This window comes from Citrus clementina, unplaced genomic scaffold (genome assembly GCF_000493195.1).
Source record: "Citrus clementina cultivar Clemenules unplaced genomic scaffold, Citrus_clementina_v1.0 scaffold_5, whole genome shotgun sequence".
Classification (NCBI taxonomy): domain Eukaryota; kingdom Viridiplantae; phylum Streptophyta; class Magnoliopsida; order Sapindales; family Rutaceae; genus Citrus; species Citrus x clementina.
The window spans coordinates 9,680,601-9,701,463 of NW_006262201.1; the positions used below are offsets into that span (position 1 = coordinate 9,680,601).

A 20,863-nucleotide genomic window follows, 5' to 3' on the forward strand; every position below is an offset into this window, starting at 1 on the left:
TAATTATTCTTAATATTGCCTTTTAAGTTAAATAAATAACGAAGATTGCCATTAATGTTAATTTTCAATTAGGCTTTGAAGTTGAAAAAATTACAAAGATTGCCATTAGTGTTAATAGAATTTGGGCTTTAAAGTCCGACATATTACATTGCATGCTATTAGCTTGGTAAGTTAAAACAGCTGACTGTTGCAGAAATAGCAAAAATTCAAAATTGGAAATTGTATTTGGTAGGTTCGTGCATTTAAATCCAGCTTCCAACACACTTTAGTGGCCACAAAGTCATAAACACCATCAGAATATCAACAAAGCAAGGCAAAACAACAAGACTAATGTCATCATCTAATTAAAGGTAGCTGGAGTTGTCATGCAGATAAAGATGCGGAGTTGCAAAACAATAGTAAAGTTATCGAGTTCATAAACAAATTTTGCACTGACTGTGGTGACCGAGTATTGGTGAAAATCTCATAGCCTATTCCAAATCCTAAAAGGTTGTACTGCGAATACAAGAAAAAAATTTGTAATTTCTTCTAGTGGTGGGAACCAACTTAGCAAGAGTATATGATAATTGCTAGAGGAATGAGATTGTTAGATGTTGATTTTGAAGATAATTATGAGGTGGTAGTTAAAGAGCACAAAGTTTTGAAGGCTGTTAACAAACTTGTTACAAAATTAGATTCAATGATAAGATTGTTGCAAGTTATCCTCATAATGCTGATACCATGTGTTTTTTATTTTTGGCAATTTTCTTAAAAATTATTAAGGTTTAACATGCTAGAAACAAGTAAAAATAGAAAACTAGCTTTGAAGAAGACATGGCATTCCAAAAAAGAACTCATGCATTCTAATTTTGTAAGCTTCATCACAATGTTTGTAATGCATATATTTAATTAGAGTGTTGCAATTAATATTTAACAGTAGCTAACTATATATTTTTTTTACTACAATTAAGAACTCTGATATCCATACCAAATATTTTTTGCAACATCCTCAAAAAATTAGTCAAAATAATTACATGAGCTTCATTAAGCTTCAACGTAATTGTTGTTTTCACACTTAACTAAACATACAAAATAAAAAAACAAAATCAGCAACATTATTGTACAATAATGACCAATAAAACATAAGTTTGATGCTGCCTCTGCTTTATTTTAGCTGAATCTGATAGCATCTGCAACACAAGTTCATAGCGCAACAACACATCAACAAATGAGCAAGTAAACAATTTGGAGTACAATTAAAAACCTTTAAAAGCAAAATATATAGGTAATTTAGTGAGCTCAGATGCTTACTAGCCACTATAAATCATTGCTTTGCCCTTGCCCTTCAAGTCTTTCAATCTTACAGCTTTCGATTGAGGAGTAACCCTTGCAAATGTTGAACTTTCTCTAATGAGAACCCCTCCTGTCTTAAGAGTGGATTAACATCATTTATTTTTCCTCCTTGCATTGTTACTACATTCCTTATAGTTCTCGTAGTTATTGAACCCATTGTTGCTTGACCTGATATTTGTGTTGATGTCAAATATCAGGTATGAGCTGCTGTGCCTTTATGATTAATGAGAAAAAAGTAGATATTTAAATAACCAGTATAAACTTTAATTCAGTATCCAATTAGATTGACATACTTCAAAATACCCTCTAACTAGATTGACAAACATCAATCTAAACCCCAACCAAAAGTCAGCTTTAAAACTTGAAGTCAGTGAATGTTTATATTTATCTTAATTATAAATATCAGTTACAAACTTAAAAAAACAACATTACGAACCTGATGTAGATCCACTAGGCTAAGATGCAATTACACAAGTACCACCATGAAGTGATCCACCAAGCATAGAGCCATTGACATTAGGGCTAACATTTTGTAAGTTCCTACCAGCATGGTCTCCTACAACTGTGCCAATGTCTTCTTATGTTTCTTTAAATATAAAGCAAAAATCGAACAACATTTGCATTATTATTTATGCACAAAAGAAAAGAGATACTTTGACGAAATTATTAAATGTTTTAACCATTGTCTTACCAATTTATTCCTTGTTTTCTTGTGTGCATTGGCTAGATTAGCGGGGCAGCATCTTTTATTATGGCTAATAACTCTACAAAATTTGTAGAATATAGTGAATCGTCTCTTATGAGCTGGTGGTTCATCAAGCGTCTTTCTTCTACATGTTTTAGGCCTGCCATGTGGTCTTTGAACCTTCGGAGGCACAATTTCCTCAACTTCTACATGTGGCCATTTAGATTTGTAGGCAAAAGATGAATCATACTTGAGTAACATTTTAGATATGCCTCTTTTCCACAAACTTCTCATAAGTAACCTTATATAAACTATGCAAGGTATTGAATGGCTGCAAGATAGGCCACTAATTTGCCACAGCCCACAGTCACATGTATGCTTTTGCAAGTTGACAACCCATGACTTTGTAGAATATTTAACTTTAAAGAGCATCTCACTTGCTAGTGCAACCTTATGCTTCCTCCCTTTCTTTAGTGTCTGGTGCATTTTGTTGTTGAGGAAGGCAAGAACATTAGTTTTCCATTGTGAACAGTTTATTTTTCTACATTTATTGCTCTCATCATCTTTTTTCTGATGTACTCCACCAAAGTGGTTATAGGTGCCTTCCTTATTTCACCAATCCATGTATTCCAACTCTCAATTATATTATTTGTTGTATGATCACATTTGATAAACTTATTAAAAGCATGGACTGACCAATACTTGGGGTTCAATTTTCTCAGGTGCTCAAATGCATTAGTATCAATATCTTGTATATCTTTCATTGCTGCTGTGAATGCATCCCTATTTGTTGCTCTAACAGCCCTCTAATACTTATTCCTTGGCTCAACTTAGGGAACTTTACTTTCAGATTGGCCATGACATGTCTTGCACAAAATTTGTTATGTGATCCACTAAATTCTAAGTTTAATGCTGCAAAAGCACCTTACTGCCTATCAGTCATGAAAGTAAGCTACCTTGTGTCAGCCAAATACTCCTATAAATGCCCTAAAAACCAGGTTCAACTCTTAATATTTTCAAACTCGCAAACACATATTGCAGTTAAAAAAATACCCTGATTCGCGTCAAGTGTGACATTTGATAGTAAAACACCTTTGAAGGGGCATTTTAAATTACAATCATCCATCCTAATAAATGGCCATCATCCTTCCTTGAAGCCATCTCTAAGACCTGGAAAGCTCTCAATAAACCTTTGGAATCTAGACTTATCTGCATGTGTGTCTTCTTTTATTACTTTAAGCAATCCTAAAGTCCCTGGCATCTATTGTTTAATAATGTGAGCATAATTCCAAAGTTGCCTAAAGCTTTCAACATGATCTCCACCAGCAGCCGACTCTAACATCTCTCTCTTTGCTCTGTAAACTTCTGGGGATCTACTTCTACTCTATACATAGTCCTAAAATCATCAACAAGATTGCCTAAAGCAATCTTTGGAATCTAGACTTATCTGCAGGTGTGTCTTCTTTTATTACTTTAAGTAGTGCTAAAGCCCCTGCATTTGCTGTTTGATAATGTGAGCATAATTCCAAAGTTGCCTGAAGCTTTCAACACGATCTCCACCAGCAGTTGACTCTAATATCTTTCTTTTTGCTTTGTAAACTTTCTGGGGATCTACTTTTACTCTATACATTGTCTTAAGATCATCAACAAGATTGCCTAAAGCAATCTTTGGATCACCTGTCACTTTATTCTTATACTTCCTTGCTATCGAACTTACAATCAACTTTAGATTTTTCACAAGACTCTCACATGTGTGTATGTTGTGTAAGGTCCTGATCTGAAAACATTGTCCAATTCTCTAAAGTGCTGAATACAATTTGAAGGTGCACTTGTCTACAAAACATTTATATACATAATTTCTTCTCTCAAACTTAGTTCTTTTATCTCTGAAACCTTATTGTATACAATAATCTTTCAGAGCCCATGCAAAAGATTGAAATTTTTTGAACAATTGTCAAACTCTGAATTCAACAAGTTTTGTTCTATCTACAAACATTTCACCACCCAAAACATGAGACATTTTAATTAAAGGATGCATTTTTGGATTCTGACATTGGCTTATAATCTCCATTGTCACTTTCATATCTATCCAATAACGCATCATGTGTATCATGGTCATCCCTATGATATTGAGTTTTTTGTTCTCTACATTCATCATCATCATCAATATCATTTCTAATAAAAAAAAACCATGAAAATCATCCTTTGCTTCTAATAACTCATCATCACGACAAACAGTTCGTGATGAAAGATTAGCACCATCATCTATATTCATGCTTGACTTCCTCTTCTTGGTTGTTTTGGGCCTGCTCATCACATGCTCTGAATCTATAATATTTTTCTTCCTTGTTTTCTTTCACTTCTTGTTCGGAATTGTCCTTGGATTAGTTATAGGTTGTCTTTTACTCGCTTGCCTTTGAGAAGCCCTTACTTTCATAGATGTAGACTTACTTTTACTAGCTTCTTTTCTGAACTTTTCATTGAGAGCTGACGCTGCTTTGCTTTCTTTTAGAAGATTATACTTGATTGACTTGTGATGCCAAGTTTATGTAGGCACTATGACTATTTCTTCTTGAAGTTTTGAAGGGATAGAATCCTCTGAAAATAATTATGAAGGATAGTCCTTGAAAAACTGAGATAATAATGGATCAACTGCCTCCTTATCAAGACCAATGTCATCTTCATCATTCACCATAGGAAACTCAGACAAGTCCGTCAACAGCATCCTCAACCTCGAAGTCACATATATGGCTGTGAAACTGTACGTTTGTCTTGCAAGAAAACGAGCTGAAAAAGCAATGTTAAACCTACATCCGTAGTCTCTGGGTTTCATATTCCATGCCCATCTCCATTTAGATACATAAAATGGGACATTCTCATAAGATTCAATAGGAACTCAGTATAGCTATGCACTCATTGTGACTATAGGGCCTGCTATTGGTACCAATCCATTTTCCAGGAATTCTCCTAGTATTGTTGCGTTTCGCCTGCACTAAGTAGGCTTGTATTAAGCCAAGCCACTGATGCACGCTACACAAAAACTATACAACTAGTTACAATCTATAATTTTTTAGACAAAAATATCATAGTTTAAAAAGTATAAATCAAAGGAAAGGAATGGTGAGAGAACTCAAATTAATATTTCACGTACTGCATTTTTTATACTCAGATGCATATCAAAATCCTATTGTTTCGGAATGTAATAAGCAAATTCATTAACAAAGTTGTAAAACACAAGAAAACACATTTTAATATAGCTCGGAAGGTGCTTCAAAGCATAATTGATGTCCCACCTGTAGAAAAGGAAAAAAAATCATGTAAAAGGTCTATTAGTTTGATAAGTACCACGGAGCTACCTAGCAGTTGGATTACTAATTTCCCAACAAACCTCTTAACAACATCAGTGAATAGCTCAAGTTCATCTAAAACTCCATAGACATCGTAAATGTCATCAATCACTGTAATTAAAGCTGTCAATATTGTGAGTGTTCTCCTGCAGTAGGCGAATTGAGACTCAAGCCCTATCCTTATGCTCTATAAGAAGGATGCTACCAACCTGTTCCTCGCAAAACTCATATTTCTCTCTAAGCAAAATTTAGAAGAAAAAATTTACTCACTTTATTGATCAAACTATCATGATACAAACTAGATTCACAAAAGAGATTGCATAGATCACAACAAAACAAATTCTATGGAATCTCCAGCCTCTTTCTCTCTCTCTCTCTCTCTATATATATATATATATATATATATATATATGTATGTATGTATGTATGTATGTATGTGTGTGTGTGTGTGTGTGTGTGTGTGTGTGTGTATAATGTATCTAATAAAATCAATCTTTGATATACTTTTTTGAGTTCTGTAATCATGACATGGATACCCTAAATTTCTTTAAGTTCTTCCTGGTAAATTGCCAACAAAATGTTGAAATCTAACGTTGCAAGCTCGAGTAATATGTAGTTCTTGTCCTCTTTTTTCTCATAAATATCTATGAACCACTTTGCCTCTAATCTTTGCACTGTCCAACACAAAGGGAGCTCCAAGGCATGCCTTTACTGCTCTGCTACAAATATATCTTCATCCTTGTTGTTCCTTATCATCAAATCTTTAAGATGTTTACCTGTGAATTGCTAGGCCTCCTCCGTGATGCTTTCTCCTTCTAAGCTCAAATTTTAGACTTCATACAAGCTGAGTATTCCCTTGAAATCATCAAAAATGAAAACACCTTTCTCGTCTTTAAATCTTTAAAAACCTCCGCAATACTCAACCAAAACAAATTGCATTCATTAATACTTTAGCAGATATATATCTATGCAATATCATTCTCAAGATTAGGCGCCCCCATTTTTTTTTAATGTGGACACGTTGTTAAGCCGTGCAACTTAATAGAGTTAATTTTCAACATATTGTATATATGTCCTTCTCTAGTTTCGGTGCCCTCATTTTTTTTCATGCGGACACACTGTTGAGCCATGTGGTTTAATAGAGATATTTTTTAGTGCTATTAAACTACAGAATTTTATAGTGTATTGAAAATTAACTCTATTAAACCGCACAACTAAGCAGGTTGTCTGCATTACAAAAAATGAGAGAGCCCGTACCTAAGAATGATTTCACACACACATATATGTATCGATTTTCGTGGCCCTAGCTTGACTATATGGTTTTTAAGTGGTTTTAGTTGACTAGCCACTTAAATTCTAATTTTGAGAAAGTAGATGTTAAAGAAATGATTTATACTTTGACCACATGTGCATGACAAAGCAAGTAAATTGAAACACATTCACTATGTACCTTAAGAAACAAACTAGCCATGTTGTCTGAGGAGTCTAAACTCAAGAGCGGTTGCATTCAGATTTTCTTTCTTCCATTTATCATCTTTACTATTATTATTGTATATATTGTGCAATATGTATTCCTAATCTCAGGCTCAAAATGATAAGCCAGTCCAAATCTTTGCAAGTTGTCAATCAGCTCCGATTGATCTAGTGGCTTTGTCACATCGTACTTAATCATTATTTCTACTTTTCCCTTAAGTTTTTCTGCCTGTCTTTTATATTCCTTGCCCTGCACACGCTTCAATATTAAATTTTATTTTTATATATATATATATATATAACGGTAGAATATAGTCCCAAATTGAGTACGAAACAATGGAAATATTGGAAAGATAATACTAAAAATAACAATCAATACCGTATAGTCGCTACTCAAAGACTTCAGAAAATCATGTCCCAAATTGAAAGTTTATAGTTTGCTGACAATTGTTGAACTGTCAAGTTTGGCACTGACAAGGCATTGGACTGATTCTGATGGTTGCTCTTTTTGTTGTAAGCGCGCGGAGGACATTAGAAACCATTTACAGAAGTAATGAAGGTGGATGGAATAATGCAAGAAGCCATTATATTGTACGCTTGATTACATTTTTCTAAGCTATTATATCTATATCTATATATATATATAATAAATATAGGGAGAGGAGAAATGTATGTGATTTACTCAATTTTCTTATTCATTTTTGCTGTGTGATTTACTTAATTTTCTTTTTTTTTCCCTATTTTCTCTCCACGGTTAATATGATTTGATTCTCTTACGATGCATCTGAACCAAAAAACAAAAAGAAGTCATTAAATTTCTCGAATCAACTTTTGGTGTGTACTCAAAGGTAATCTTTTATGGTATTTTTTATTTCCAGTTTATATGTGTTATCTTTCAAAATCTGAATCTACATTTTAAGATCTAGAAAGTTGGTGATAGTGGACGGATATTCGTAACAAATCTGTTATAGTACTAATTGATAAGACAATTCCTTCAGGCGGTGGTGAATTTGTTATCAGAGCCAAGTTGAACCATGAACTTTTACTAGAATCTGTTCGATATATATTGGTACAAGAGGAGCACTTAGCAAGGGCCAAGGTAGAATAGAACGGATCGAAGACACCCCATACATGTAATGTTGCAACCAGAAATTTAAAACAATAGGGGGAGAATCCTACACATGAAGGCCAAAGGGGAGAGAGGAAGCCAAGTTTGCAAGGAAGTCAGCAGAGTGACTCGCCTTTCTATTCACATGGTGGAGGCTAACATTCCAATCACGATTAAGGATTTCTTTGATGGCCTGCAAAAGTGGACCGGAAGCATTAGGAGCTACCATTTTGTTTGAGATAAGTTGTGTCACACTAACAGATTTCTTATCCCATCTCTCCAAGCGAGAAGCAAACCTTGATATAAGGCCCAAAGTGCAGCAAGAGGGATAGAGCACATCCCAATATTCATACAGAAACCACCACATCACCGACCCTGAGCGTCTCTGATCAAGCCATCAGCTTCTGCCATTCCTGAACTCTTGCGCGATCCATCCGTATTGAGTTTAAACCCAAGTGATGCAGGGTGGAGATATATTTTGATAATATCTCCGTGCTCGAGTTTCTCTCGTGTACTTTTGGAAAATTTATTTGTTGATTTAATCGTTGTAAGAGATTTTTCTTAATTTGATCCAGATTATAAATGTTGTTTCTATTTCTAGTGAAAGAAAGGATAAATACTCATTTAATCCATATATTTTGACATTCATTTTTTTAAAAAATAGATACTTTAAAATATCCATATAGTTAAATATATTACATTCTTACCTTCACTACTACAAAAATGAACATAGATGACGTTTAAATTAATCTTATGATGACGAAGTAAAATTAGTCATCTTTGCAACAGTCATCTAAAATGAGGTACAAAAGATGACGCGTAAAGAGAGTCATCTAATAAGTATCATAGATGACTCATTTCTCAAAAAGCAGTCGTCTAATGTTGTTCTAATTTTCTGCAGCATGGTGTTTAATATGCACATAGGTGACTTACTTTTCAAAAAATCAGTCATCTATAATAATAACGGTTATGCACATAGGTGACTTTCTTTTCAAAAAATCAGTCATCTATTATTATTATTATTATTATTATTATTATTATTATTATTATTATTATTATTATTATTATTATCATTATTATCATCATCATCATCATCATCATCATCATCATCATCATTATTATTATTATTATTGCGATAATTTTTTTTGAAAAGCTGCAACATAAAAATAAATATTCAAGCAATTGCAATAGTCGTATATAAATTTGGTACATGACAAACAATACCAAAAATATTCTTTATGTTTACAATTTCCAAATGAAAGTAACTAGATATCCATAACTCTTTTTTCTTAAAATAGAACCGTATTACATTCTTCACAAGAACAACAAAATGCAGGGGCTCCAGTTGGCTACTCCAATAATCATGCTACTCCAATAATCATGCCAAACCCAAAGGGAGTTGGAGAGTGAAACCTTTAGATGAACCTTCCTTAATTACAAAATGAAAATAATTGAAATAATTTTATAAACTTTTTAATATCTTATTCGAAACAAAGATAATAACAAAGATGCAGATAAAAATAATAATCCTATTCATTTACTAACCTCACAAAGTCATTGTGCTACAAAATTTAGCGAAAAATGTTCTGCCATATGTACTCTGCCCACTCCACTCTTACTTTATCAATATCTTTTTGGGTGAAACTATCTCGTCTAACAAACTATATATCATGCACAAAATCGTCAACATTAACACATGCATCAACCTTATGAAATCTATAAATTTTAAAAGGATAAGGAGATAACTACCAAGTTTTTTATTGAATCAGCCTGGTTTTCAATGATTTCCTTCATAAATCTCATGACATAATATCCACATTCAGTATTTGTAGTTTGTTGAGGACACTACACATAAATTTTGAACTAATTAATGTCATTTACATATGTAAATAAATTTAAATTGAACATACATATGTACAATTTCATATACCTTAACCCTTTTCCAAACAAAGGATTTTCGATTCGCATTTCCCATTTTTGCTACAAAAATCTTGAAAGCACTTAAGATACATAATTAAATACACATTTAGTCAAGCATGTTTTAATAAATGCATTATAATTGACAACAAAATGACAATAACTTACAGTGATACAAAGTTCTTCAAATCAGGGCGAGGTTCATGACCGAGTGAATCAAAAAAATATACTATAAATTTGTGCGGATCCACAACAATCAACATCCAATTGTTGCTATATATAATGATAAATATCAGCCTTGCATATTTTTGTAAAAGAAAAAGAGAATAAACTCCAAATGCTATATACAATTAATAAAATAACAAACCTAGTATTGTAAGGAAACATCAGAAGCTGTTGTGGATCAAGTATTTCCATTCTTAATACCATTGCACGAGCTCTAGTCTCATCATTATTTCCGGTTTCATCACAAAAGATTGAAGGATTACCAAATTTGTAAATATGTTCCTGGGGACGATCCTTCAAGACTTCGTAAAGATGCCTACAAAAAACAAGTAATAATTACTTCACTGCATAAATAAAAATTATAACTAATTATTTTGCCAAGAAAATAAGTAATTTAATTAAATTACTTCATGTAACAAATTATTGTTGCGACCCCAATCTTTTCCATGCTACAGAATTGTACAATGTCATCAACTGATAAATATAATTTAGCTTGTTCATTGTTGAAGATCCCTGGATAAATTTCGATAAATAATGCTTTAGTCAACACTCGGCGAGCGTACTTGCAAAGAGCATCTATTCTTGCTGGCACTTTGTATTCCTGCATATTCTCAATAGATTTATTTATGTAACTACAAATATGTATGAGATATCTACAAGCGAAAACAAAAATTAATTAACCAAAACATAAAAAAGAATAAGACATTATAGGCGTCAATGATATGCTCAGTTAAATGCTAAATTTATACATGAGTGCAACATATAATGACAGAATACTTGGACCCCATGTGATTTTTTAAATCTTTCAACACAATTTTTCAAAGGGTTAGTGTTCACTGTTCATCAAGCAAGAATATAATTTCGGATATGATTTGGGGTGTTTTTGACTTTGTGATGACCACATATTAAATGGAAAATGATATTTGAATAGTGGCAAGACAAAAACAATAACTACTGCGGCAAGAACATTACTATCATTTTTGTACAATACACATATTGCTATCTTCGAAACTTTACTTAGCTACAAGAGTTATATTTGATTGCAGTTTGTAAAATTTTCTAGACAGCTGCAGGATAAATTATGTGTATCAAACAAATAAACAACACTCTCCAGAATTAAAAAAATTATTATTATTAATTTAAGACATATCAAAAGCAAACAATTAATTATAGATATATACCTCAAAATCATTCAAGATGACAAATTGCTTAGGCCAAGCAACATGGGATCCAATGGCATGGCTAACAATAACTAACTCATCCCTGACTGGCCTTGGTAAAAAGGTATCCCCTTTAATTGCTATATCAACAGCCACACGAACATCCGTGACTGCCAATGGTACTCCATGCACAGTAGAATTAGGATTATTGTTTTCTAACATTGTACCTTTGGCTACAATATTGTTTATGCTGCCCACTGCTAACATACATGATTTGCCCTGCATCATCTATGAGTAAAGTATTAATCATAGCATTATAAGTGATTAAAATTTAAACTTTGAGATTTGGAATTAAAAAAAAAAGAACTGCACTTATTTTTTATGTATACTTGTTTCTTCTTGAAGCACTCATTTTGCATATGTACTTGTTTTTTCTTGGAGCACTTTTTCTTCATTCTTGGTTCTTCGGAGCAGCTGCCTTTTTCTGAGGGAACTTTTGGTGACTGGATCGGTAGGACTCCATTCTTTCAGAATTCTTCAAAAAAATGCATCATTTGTTCTTGTACAATCTTCCCCACATTTTGCTCTAACAGAAATTTTTCTTGTGAAATTTTCTCATAATTTTCCTCTAGTTGAGTTATACGCTCTTGTAACTCATTGTTGGATGAGAAGCTTCGTTTTTTCCTTCCAAAGTATAAAGAAGGTGTGGCAAAACGTCCTCCAGTTCTTACTCGACCTGAACTTTCAGGGGTTCCTAAAGCTATTGTTAGAACATCATTCCTACCACCAGTAGCTATAACCCCTTCCTCACTTTTCTTTGTTATCTCATCCTACATTTGAATAATAACAAGAAATCAGCAACTTTTTAGTTCATATGTTAAATTATTCAAAATCATATATTTATAAAACTTACTATTTCATCAGCCTTTTCTCTAACGACCTCGCTCGTGTATCTACCTTTCTTATTTTTACGTGCTGCTTTCCATAAGGTAGAGCGACTAATTTCTTCATTGTTTCCAGCAGCTTGTTGCTATATATAAATTTAAATGAATTAAAGTGATACATAACTTTCTTAATTCAGGTGATAGACTGAAAAGGAAAGTTATACATACATATAAATGTTTGCGTACATACCAATTCCTCCTTTAATCCCACATAGCCTTTCCTTGAAAGGCAATGATTGTATATATTTTTTGCCCTTCTTTCTCTATATTTTTGGCTGATTTCCTGCATTCAATAATCAAGGTAAATACGCAAACAATGAAAAACATACATTTAATTCAAAAAGTTAGTCAATACCTCAAATGCACTAGAAGTTCGATAACGTACAAAAACTTCCCAATCTTCTTGCTCGATAAAATCATACATTTTAGGCGGGCATTTCAGTGCCTCTGGCTTATCTTTATATCTCTTGATATATTTAGTGGTGAGTCTATTCTTGAAGGTTCTCCATTTATTCGCAGCTGAAGATAAGAATTTGCCTTGAAGCTCATCATCCACCTCAAAAGAGAACTGCAATATGCATAGCATGTTTAAAAAAAAAATTCACAAATTAAATAAATGAGTATTAGTTCAGGAAAAGGGCTGTAAACACATACGTTTATGCATTCCCATATCTTTTCTTTGGTCTCTGATGGCACTTTGCTCCAATCTTCATAAGAAATTCGAACCATGGTGCGTGCCAAGACACCCAAAAAGCTAAACAATCGTGTTGCTACCTTGCCATGTGGTTGTCCTCTTTTGTTATACTCAACTATAAGCTTTTGTCCATTGTTTCTATTTCTGACCAGCTGAGGTAAATTCGTTCGACCTCTACTTTTTCTTTTTTTGACAATTGAACTCATTTCTGTAGCAATGTTTTATAAACCTGCTGCAAAATAACTAAAGAAAAAAATTGATGAGAATTTAATAGAAGAATAATAGGTCACATAAGCTAAATAAATGATATACATTAAAATAATAATTCAGTACATCAAATATGTTGAAAAAAAAACTTACATTTTTTTTTTCTAATCAACGTTTTCAACCAATGTTTCCTCATTGATATCAGTTCGGATGTAAGCTAAATTGTCATCACTCATTTTATCAAATGACTCAACAGATGGCATCAAATTGCTAGAATTTTGATGTTCTAACATGATGTCACCTAGATCTTCTCTTGAATCATCTATATATTCCCTACGTGGATTCACTATCACAATAGACCACCTTGGATCGAGTTGATCTTCAGCATAAAATACTTGTATCGGTTGAGAAGCCAAAATAAAACAATCATCTTTATGGCCTATCCTATTAAGGTTTACCAACGTAGCTCCTAGCTCATCGTTTTTTATCCCATGATTGTTTTCAACCCAATCACACTTAAATACAGGAATCTTGAACTTGTTGTAATCAAGCTCCCATATCTCTTGTATAACTCCATAAAATGACATATTTGCCACCACAGGATTCTTATCTTTAGCACTTGAAATCTGAAATGTGTTTGCCTCTAAATAGACTCCACTGTTCTGTACAACTCGTAAGTCATCACGTTCTTTGGTATGAAAACGATAACCATTAATTTCATAGCCTTGGTACTTTATCACTTCAGGGCGAGGTCCATGTGCAATCCACCTTAAGGCTTCCGAGATATTGTTCCTTGATTCGTTAAGTTGAATTTCAACCTATATGATAGTAATAAAAAATGTATATAAATAATATACAAATATCTTAGAATAACAAAAAAACTGTTTATGGATGAACTATATAGTTAATTACTTTTTGACGCAACTAATATATGAAAGTCCTATTATGTTCATCCTGTAGCCATTTTTTCTTCTTTGACTTTGCTGGATATTTCTTCTTCAAGAACTCCATATGCTCTCTAAGATATCAAAGATGAAATAAGAATGATTATAACTATTACAGAAAATATAACTAATATATATAAGATAAAGGAAATAGTTACTAACATGATATACGGCTGAACTTCATTTGTATTTTCCAATACATATCTATGTGCCTGCACCCATAATTTACGATCTATTCTAACAACACATCCTCCTGGTAAAGGTAATCCAACATCAGATCTGTATTTTTTCGGTGGAATGCCAATTGCATCAACTTCAGATAAGTATTCTATGCAGAACTCAATAGCCTCTTCAGCTATATATGATTCAGCAATGCAACCCTCTGGTTTATCTCGATTTCGTACATAATCCTTCAATATTTTCATTTGCCTCTCAAATGGATACATCCATCGGAGGTAAACAGGTCCACAGAGTTTGACTTCTCTAACAAGGTGCACTGGTAAGTGAATCATAATATCAAAGAAAGCTGGCAAGAAATATTTTTCTAACAAGCATATAGTATTCACCAAATCTGCTAGCATTTGATCCAATTTTGACACATCCACTACTTTACTGCACATATTGCTAAAAAAAGCACAAAATCTTATTATTACATATCTAACATGTTTTGGTAACAAGGATCGTATTGCTAAAGGAAGCAATTGTTGCATCAAAGCATGACAATCATGAGATTTCAAGCCATAGAGTTTCAAATCTTGCAATGAGATTAGATTTCTAAAATTTGAACAATAGCCATCAGGAACCTTAAGTTCAAACAATGTCTTACAAAATTTTTTCTTTTCTTCCCTTGACAAAGTATAACACGCAGGAGGTAATTTTGTTCCATTTTGGCCAACTCTTGGCAGTAATTCTTTCCTTACACCCATTTCATCTAGATCCATACGAGCTGCAAAACCATCTTTTGATTTCCCTGGAATGTCAAGTAAAGTCCCCACAAGACTTTCACACACATTCTTTTCAATATGCATAACATCAAGAGTGTGTCTAACATATAAAGACTTCCAATAATCAAGCTAAAAAAAAATAGATTTTTTCTTCCAGCAAACTCTTTCATTGATATCAGTTGCACGACTATTTGCTTTTTTTTCCCTAACGAGAAATTTAATCTTTGAACTCGTGCTAAGATTTCCTCCCCTTTCAGCGGTTCTGGAGCAATTTCAATTTCCTCTTCATTATTAAATGCCTTCTTCTGAAACCGATATGGATGATATCGTGGTAAAAATCTTCTATGACCGATATAAGACATTTTTTTACTATGGGCAAGCCGAACTGCACATGTTTTTTCACTACAAATTGGACATGCTTTATATCCTTTTACAGTGCAACCAGCCAAGTTTCCATAAGCAGGAAAATCATTTATCGTCCACATTAAAATAGCTTTCAATGTGAAAGACTCTTGACGATAAGCATCATAAGCTTCAATGCCTACCTCCCACAATATTTTAAGATCATCAATCAATGGAGCTAAGTAGACATCAATATCATTACCAGGCTGTTTGGGACCTGAAATTAATAATGTCAACATCATAAATTTCCTCTTCATACAAAGCCATGGAGGAAGATTATATGTCACTACTATGACGGGCCAACAACTATACCTACTACTAAGAGAATTATATGGATTAATCCCGTCTGCAGATAATGCAAGTCGCAAGTTCCTTGGTTCAACTCCAAAATCAGGCCATAAGTGATCTATTAGTTTCCATGCCGGGGTATCTGCAGGATGACGTAATAGTCCATCAGTTTCCCTTTGAGTGGCATGCCATGTTAGATTTTTCGAAGTTTCAACACTTCGAAACATTCTTTTAAACCTTGGGATTGGTGGGAAATACCATAAAACCTTTGCTGGAACACCAATCTTCATCTCAGTTGAATTTTTTTTCAACTTCCACCTTGCTGCACCACAATTAGGACATATAACAGCATCTTTATAGTCCTTTCTATAAAGTATACAGTCATTTGGACATGCATGTATCTTCTCATACTCCATCCCTAATGCATTTAAGGTTTTTTTTGCCTCGTACATTGAACAAGGCATTTCATTATTGTCAGGCAACATTTCTCTTAACAATTTCAACAAATCTGAAAAGCCTCGGTCTGACCACCCATTTCTTGCTTTTAGGCTGTACAATTTTACCAATGCAGATAATTTTGTAAACTTACTACAACCTGGGTATAACTTTTTCTCAGCATCAGCCAATAAATTCTCAAATTGTTTAGGGTTGTTTTCAAAATGATCATAAGCTCCTTGAATCATCTCTACAGTGCTGGCCACAGATTCGGTTTCAAAGGCTCTTGTTTCAAATTCTCTTGTAGATTGAGTGTTGCTAGTAGTTGATAGCTTCTTAACAACCTTTTCTCCATGTAAAATCCAATTATTGTAACTTTGGTCTATACCATTCAAATACAAATGGTCTCTAATCTCATCAACAGTCTGATGTTTCACATTTCCACATTTCATACATGGACATAGTATGTGATTAGAATTTGTTGCATGAACCATTGCAAAATCTATAAATCTTTCAACACCAATCTCATAATCTTTTGATCTTCGATCCATAGACATCCAAGATTTGTCCATTCTGAATGTAAAATATAAATATATCATTCTAAAACATTTTCCATAATTTCCTTCTAAGTATCTATGTCCTAATTTGAGAAAAAGTAAAACATAGGACCTTAATATTATTATTCTATCAAAATAATATCAATAAAAACATTAATTTACTAAAGCACATAACATAATAAATTGACCAAAGCGTAATGGACATGAAGTGTCAGGGACTAAACACAAAAGCACAACAAAATGGATTGCTACGGTGGAGAGCATTTGTATTAAGTGCTAAGCATATATATGATGACAAGTATAAACATCTAAATTTTTTAAAAATATGTATCAGTTTCTGAAACTAACATTATTTCTCTTATTAATATTTGTTCATATATTAGATTCAAGATGTTTTATTAATTAATTATTAAATTGTATACTTTATGTCTTTATTTCTATATTACTTGTATTAAAAATAAATAAGTTAAAATAATAATTTTTATAATTATATACTCTATTAAATTATAATCTCTTTATAGTAATAAAATTATTTTGATTCTAATAATATGATTATAATTATAGGTAGATTTTACAATATTCTATATGATACTAAAGGAAAGAGGATGAAATGATTAATTAATATTGTAATATCACATAATATTATATAAATGCTTATTCTATTAATTCTCCGTTAGTTTTTATTTTTTTAATAAGAAAGTATGTGTGTATATAAATTAATTTTAAGTTATTTGAAGAATTTGAAATATTTATAATTTTGCAACAAATCCCACATGGCGCTTGTCGTTCTTGGTTTCCCAATTTCGTAAAAGATAAGATGAAAGAAAAGAGAAGGGGAAAAGAAAAGAAAGATAATCCAATTAAAAGAAAGAGGAGAGGTCAAGTTGACGATTATGAAGGAAAAAAATAGAAGTCGTGAGGTTCTGAGATTGATAACTGATTAAATTTCAAAGGAGCATGACATGATTCGACCAAATTTGTAACTTCCCTAAAATATTAATCCCCAGAAAAAATTTTACTGTTCATCCATATTTTCAACATTTGCTATTCAAATAGAGTAAATTAGACAAAGAAAAGAAAAGAAAAAACAGCACATGTAGGCCACCCACAATCAAACAATCTATCATTTTTTTTCTCAAATATGATTAAACAAAAGGAAAGAAAGTACCTTTATGTGGGGACCGAAACTTTTAAAATCCAATATACAAGGTAGCCGAATGCTTCAACAATTTCCTTGATAGTGATGTGGTCCCAAGCTTTACAATCTTCTTGCCAACATGTGTGGTCCAAAGCTTCCAGATTTCTTCCCAATTTGTCTTCACTTCCACTATGTGTGAACAGTTAGGGTTTACGATTTTGGGTCTATATAAATAATGGGTGAAATTAAGAGTTTGGAACTTGGAAATAGAAGATAGGAAGATGTTTTGTATGGGCAAAGGGGAATTTTACAGAGAAAGAAAGTCACAGAAGAATGGAGGCTGAAACAAAGAGACAATGATATTTCGCGGTAGACAAAGAAAATAAAGAGGGAAAGTGGCTTTTTATACTACAAACTAAATGACACATTTTATAAAGAAGAGTCACCTTTTAATTAACTAAAGATGACTTCTTATTTAGGGGTGAGTCATTTTTATGTCATAAATAAAAACAATTTTATAATATATGACTTCCAAAAGTAAATAAAAGTCATCTAAACTAATGGATGACAATTAATAATATGTTTGTCATGTATTACATGTCATCTTTGTCCTGTTTTGTAGTAGTGCTTACTTTTTCTTTTCTTTTATAATAATATCCTTCCAACAATATTCTTAACATTAATTAATTTGTCTATAAAAAATTAATTAGTAAATTAACTAATAAATATCAATATGAAAGAATTAGTTTTTTTGTCCTATGCAACAAATCTACTAATAATTATTTATAAATAAATTAATGTCAGCTAACTAAAAATATTATTTAATATCTTTACAACAATCTTACTAATAATTAATTTATCAAATTAATCCAAAAATTAAAATAATAATAATAAATTTTTATTTTACTTTTAACGTTAATTTGATAAATATCATTTTTTATTAATAACTTGTGAAAGCCTTTATTGTTAAATGAAAGAGAAGGTAAGGTATGAGTGTAACATATTTAAAAATAAGAGTATTTTAAGGTATTTTTTTTAAATATAGGGATTAAATAGGCGCTTAACTCAAAATGAAAGAAATGCTATATTATCTCATTTTAACAAGCACACACAATTTATTCAATCAACCATATATTCACTTTGCTGTGAAACAACGTATTACTATCACATTAATTAAAGATTATTAATGGCTTGAATTAATGAAAACAATTAAAAGATTTGGTGCAATAGAGCAGCATTTTTTCCTATGAATAGAAGTCACTTCTTTTATTCAGAGTATCCCAAAAATGTAGAAAGCTCAGGTGAAGAGCTCTATGAAGAGTGCAAAGAGAGTTCTCTATGAGAAAGTTATAAGAAAGAAGTATCTCCAAGTGAGCTCTTAGAAAGTTCGGGATGGATGCTACTATGTGCTAAGATAAGAGAGAATGTGTTTCTTAGGGAAATTGTTTCCCTCAATAGTGTGTAAGAGTATTGAGTATATTTGGGTATTTCAGAAGTAAGGTTTCGTTACTTAAATTTGTACTCTGTTAATTATTAGTAAACAATCAGTCTCTCTTACCTCCATGGATGTAGGATTTATTACCGAACCACGTAAAATTCTTGTATCCATTATTTTATATAGATATTTGGTTCGTTTTGATTCCTCATTTACACATAAAGAGTATCAGACCACAATAAATGACGCTTCCACAGCGCAACAATTTCATTATAGGTTTAGCTACAATTTCACGGTGTAGCAAAAAGCAAAACATAGTTGTTGTTTCCAGTTTTAAAGCGAAGTCTATAGTAGCTACTATGGCCACTCAAGAGTGTATTTGGCTTAAGAGGATAATTCAAGAAATAGTCTCTGACCTTATCCATTCAGTTCCCATTCATTATGACAATGAAAGTGCAACAAAGCTTGCTAGAAATCCAATGTTTCATCCACGCACAAAACACATTGAAACTCATTACCATTTTATTTGGGAAAAGGTGTTGACTCAAGACACTAAGCTGCTAAAGATACAAATAGAAGATGAAGTGGCTGAAATCTTCACCAAAGGACTTGGCACAACTAAATTTGAAGTGTTTTGAGAAGCGCTTGGTGTTGTTGACAATAAGTTTGCACGGGAAATTATCATTCATATGCTCTTAGTTTCCTACGTTATCAAAAATACTACAATACTTTGAGAGTGTATCGATCGTACACCCTAAGTTGACAAAATGTATATGTCGTCCACTAAACCTTTACTTGTCGTTTAAATATGATGATGTCAGAGGGGTAATATGGTCTTTTGATATGATACAAGTGATAATTTAAGGGTATACAAGTGATAATAAGAGAATTTAAGGGTATATAAGTGGCAGTTAACGATTTGGTGGTAAAATCGTTAATTCGCTATAATTCCTTTAACTTTCAAGTGGCAGCTAATGGTTTAGTGGTCGGCTAATAGCTTTTGTCAATTTAGGGAGGACAATTGATACACCCTCAAAGTGTTGTAGTATTTTTTATAACATAGCAAATATAAGGTGTACGAATGGTAATTTCCCAAGTTTGCACTAAAAGGGAGTGTCATAAATTAGTGCAATAATTTACTATTATAACTTCAGCTTTAAGTCATTCACAGCTCTTATTTTATTTTATACGAGCTCGTGTTTGCTTTATAAATCCTTGATTGCTTACTTGATCAATCTTGGAGCAATTGCATAGATTGCCTTCATTACATCATTGACCAAGTCAATATTACCCAACCTCACAAATCTAGATGCAAACTTCTTAATAGTAGGATGAGAAATTGACTCTGAATTGTCCTAAAAAGAGAATAATTTAGGTTGAAAAGCATACAAAGGACATTTGAAGAAACGAACTAAAATGGTAAGACAATACAACAGACCTTAACTACTATATAAGCATCTTTGAGAAGCTTCTTAGACATTAAAATATGAAGAATTTTCTCATGAATGGCCTTGTATATCGATCTTCTGCTATATCTTAACATGTTGTAAATAGAGAGTGCTTCGAGCGTTACTCTCATTTTACCAAGATGAAAAATTAGGCATGAGCAGAATTCCTGCAAAACAACA

The 20,863-nt window shown here is 32.4% G+C and overlaps 1 protein-coding gene, 4 long non-coding RNA genes and 1 pseudogene across 6 annotated transcripts; all 6 read right to left on the reverse strand.

The window, feature by feature from the left end:
• Window positions 1–4,922: 4,922 nt before the first annotated feature.
• LOC112097874 lies at window positions 4,923–8,312 on the reverse strand (annotated as a pseudogene).
• An 806-nt stretch (window positions 8,313–9,118) lies between these two features.
• LOC112098277 lies at window positions 9,119–9,593 on the reverse strand. Of its 2 annotated transcripts, none has more exons than XR_002905370.1 (2): window positions 9,491–9,593; window positions 9,119–9,370 (listed from the first exon to the last, which is right to left on the reverse strand). It is a non-coding gene; the product is annotated as an uncharacterized LOC112098277 (long non-coding RNA). The 2 variants fall into 2 exon arrangements; XR_002905369.1 differs by having other exon boundaries at window positions 9,119–9,374.
• Window positions 9,594–9,689: 96 nt separating this feature from the next.
• Window positions 9,690–10,124, reverse strand: LOC112098276. The gene is made up of 3 exons (XR_002905368.1): window positions 10,031–10,124; window positions 9,876–9,945; window positions 9,690–9,790 (listed from the first exon to the last, which is right to left on the reverse strand). It is a non-coding gene; the product is annotated as an uncharacterized LOC112098276 (long non-coding RNA).
• Window positions 10,125–11,950: 1,826 nt separating this feature from the next.
• On the reverse strand, window positions 11,951–12,576 carry LOC18042481. Its single transcript, XR_002905371.1, has 4 exons — window positions 12,547–12,576; window positions 12,382–12,474; window positions 12,161–12,277; window positions 11,951–12,077 (listed from the first exon to the last, which is right to left on the reverse strand). It is a non-coding gene; the product is annotated as an uncharacterized LOC18042481 (long non-coding RNA).
• Window positions 12,577–12,584: 8 nt separating this feature from the next.
• On the reverse strand, window positions 12,585–13,314 carry LOC18042986. Its single transcript, XR_002905372.1, has 3 exons — window positions 13,246–13,314; window positions 12,846–13,128; window positions 12,585–12,759 (listed from the first exon to the last, which is right to left on the reverse strand). It is a non-coding gene; the product is annotated as an uncharacterized LOC18042986 (long non-coding RNA).
• A 1,445-nt stretch (window positions 13,315–14,759) lies between these two features.
• Window positions 14,760–20,814, reverse strand: LOC112097875. The gene is made up of 5 exons (XM_024183469.1): window positions 20,674–20,814; window positions 20,463–20,590; window positions 15,191–16,678; window positions 14,957–15,080; window positions 14,760–14,810 (listed from the first exon to the last, which is right to left on the reverse strand). The coding sequence occupies exons 1-5, from the start codon at window positions 20,812–20,814 to the stop codon at window positions 14,760–14,762; spliced, it is 1,932 nt and encodes a 643-aa protein (XP_024039237.1).
• Window positions 20,815–20,863: the final 49 nt, after the last annotated feature.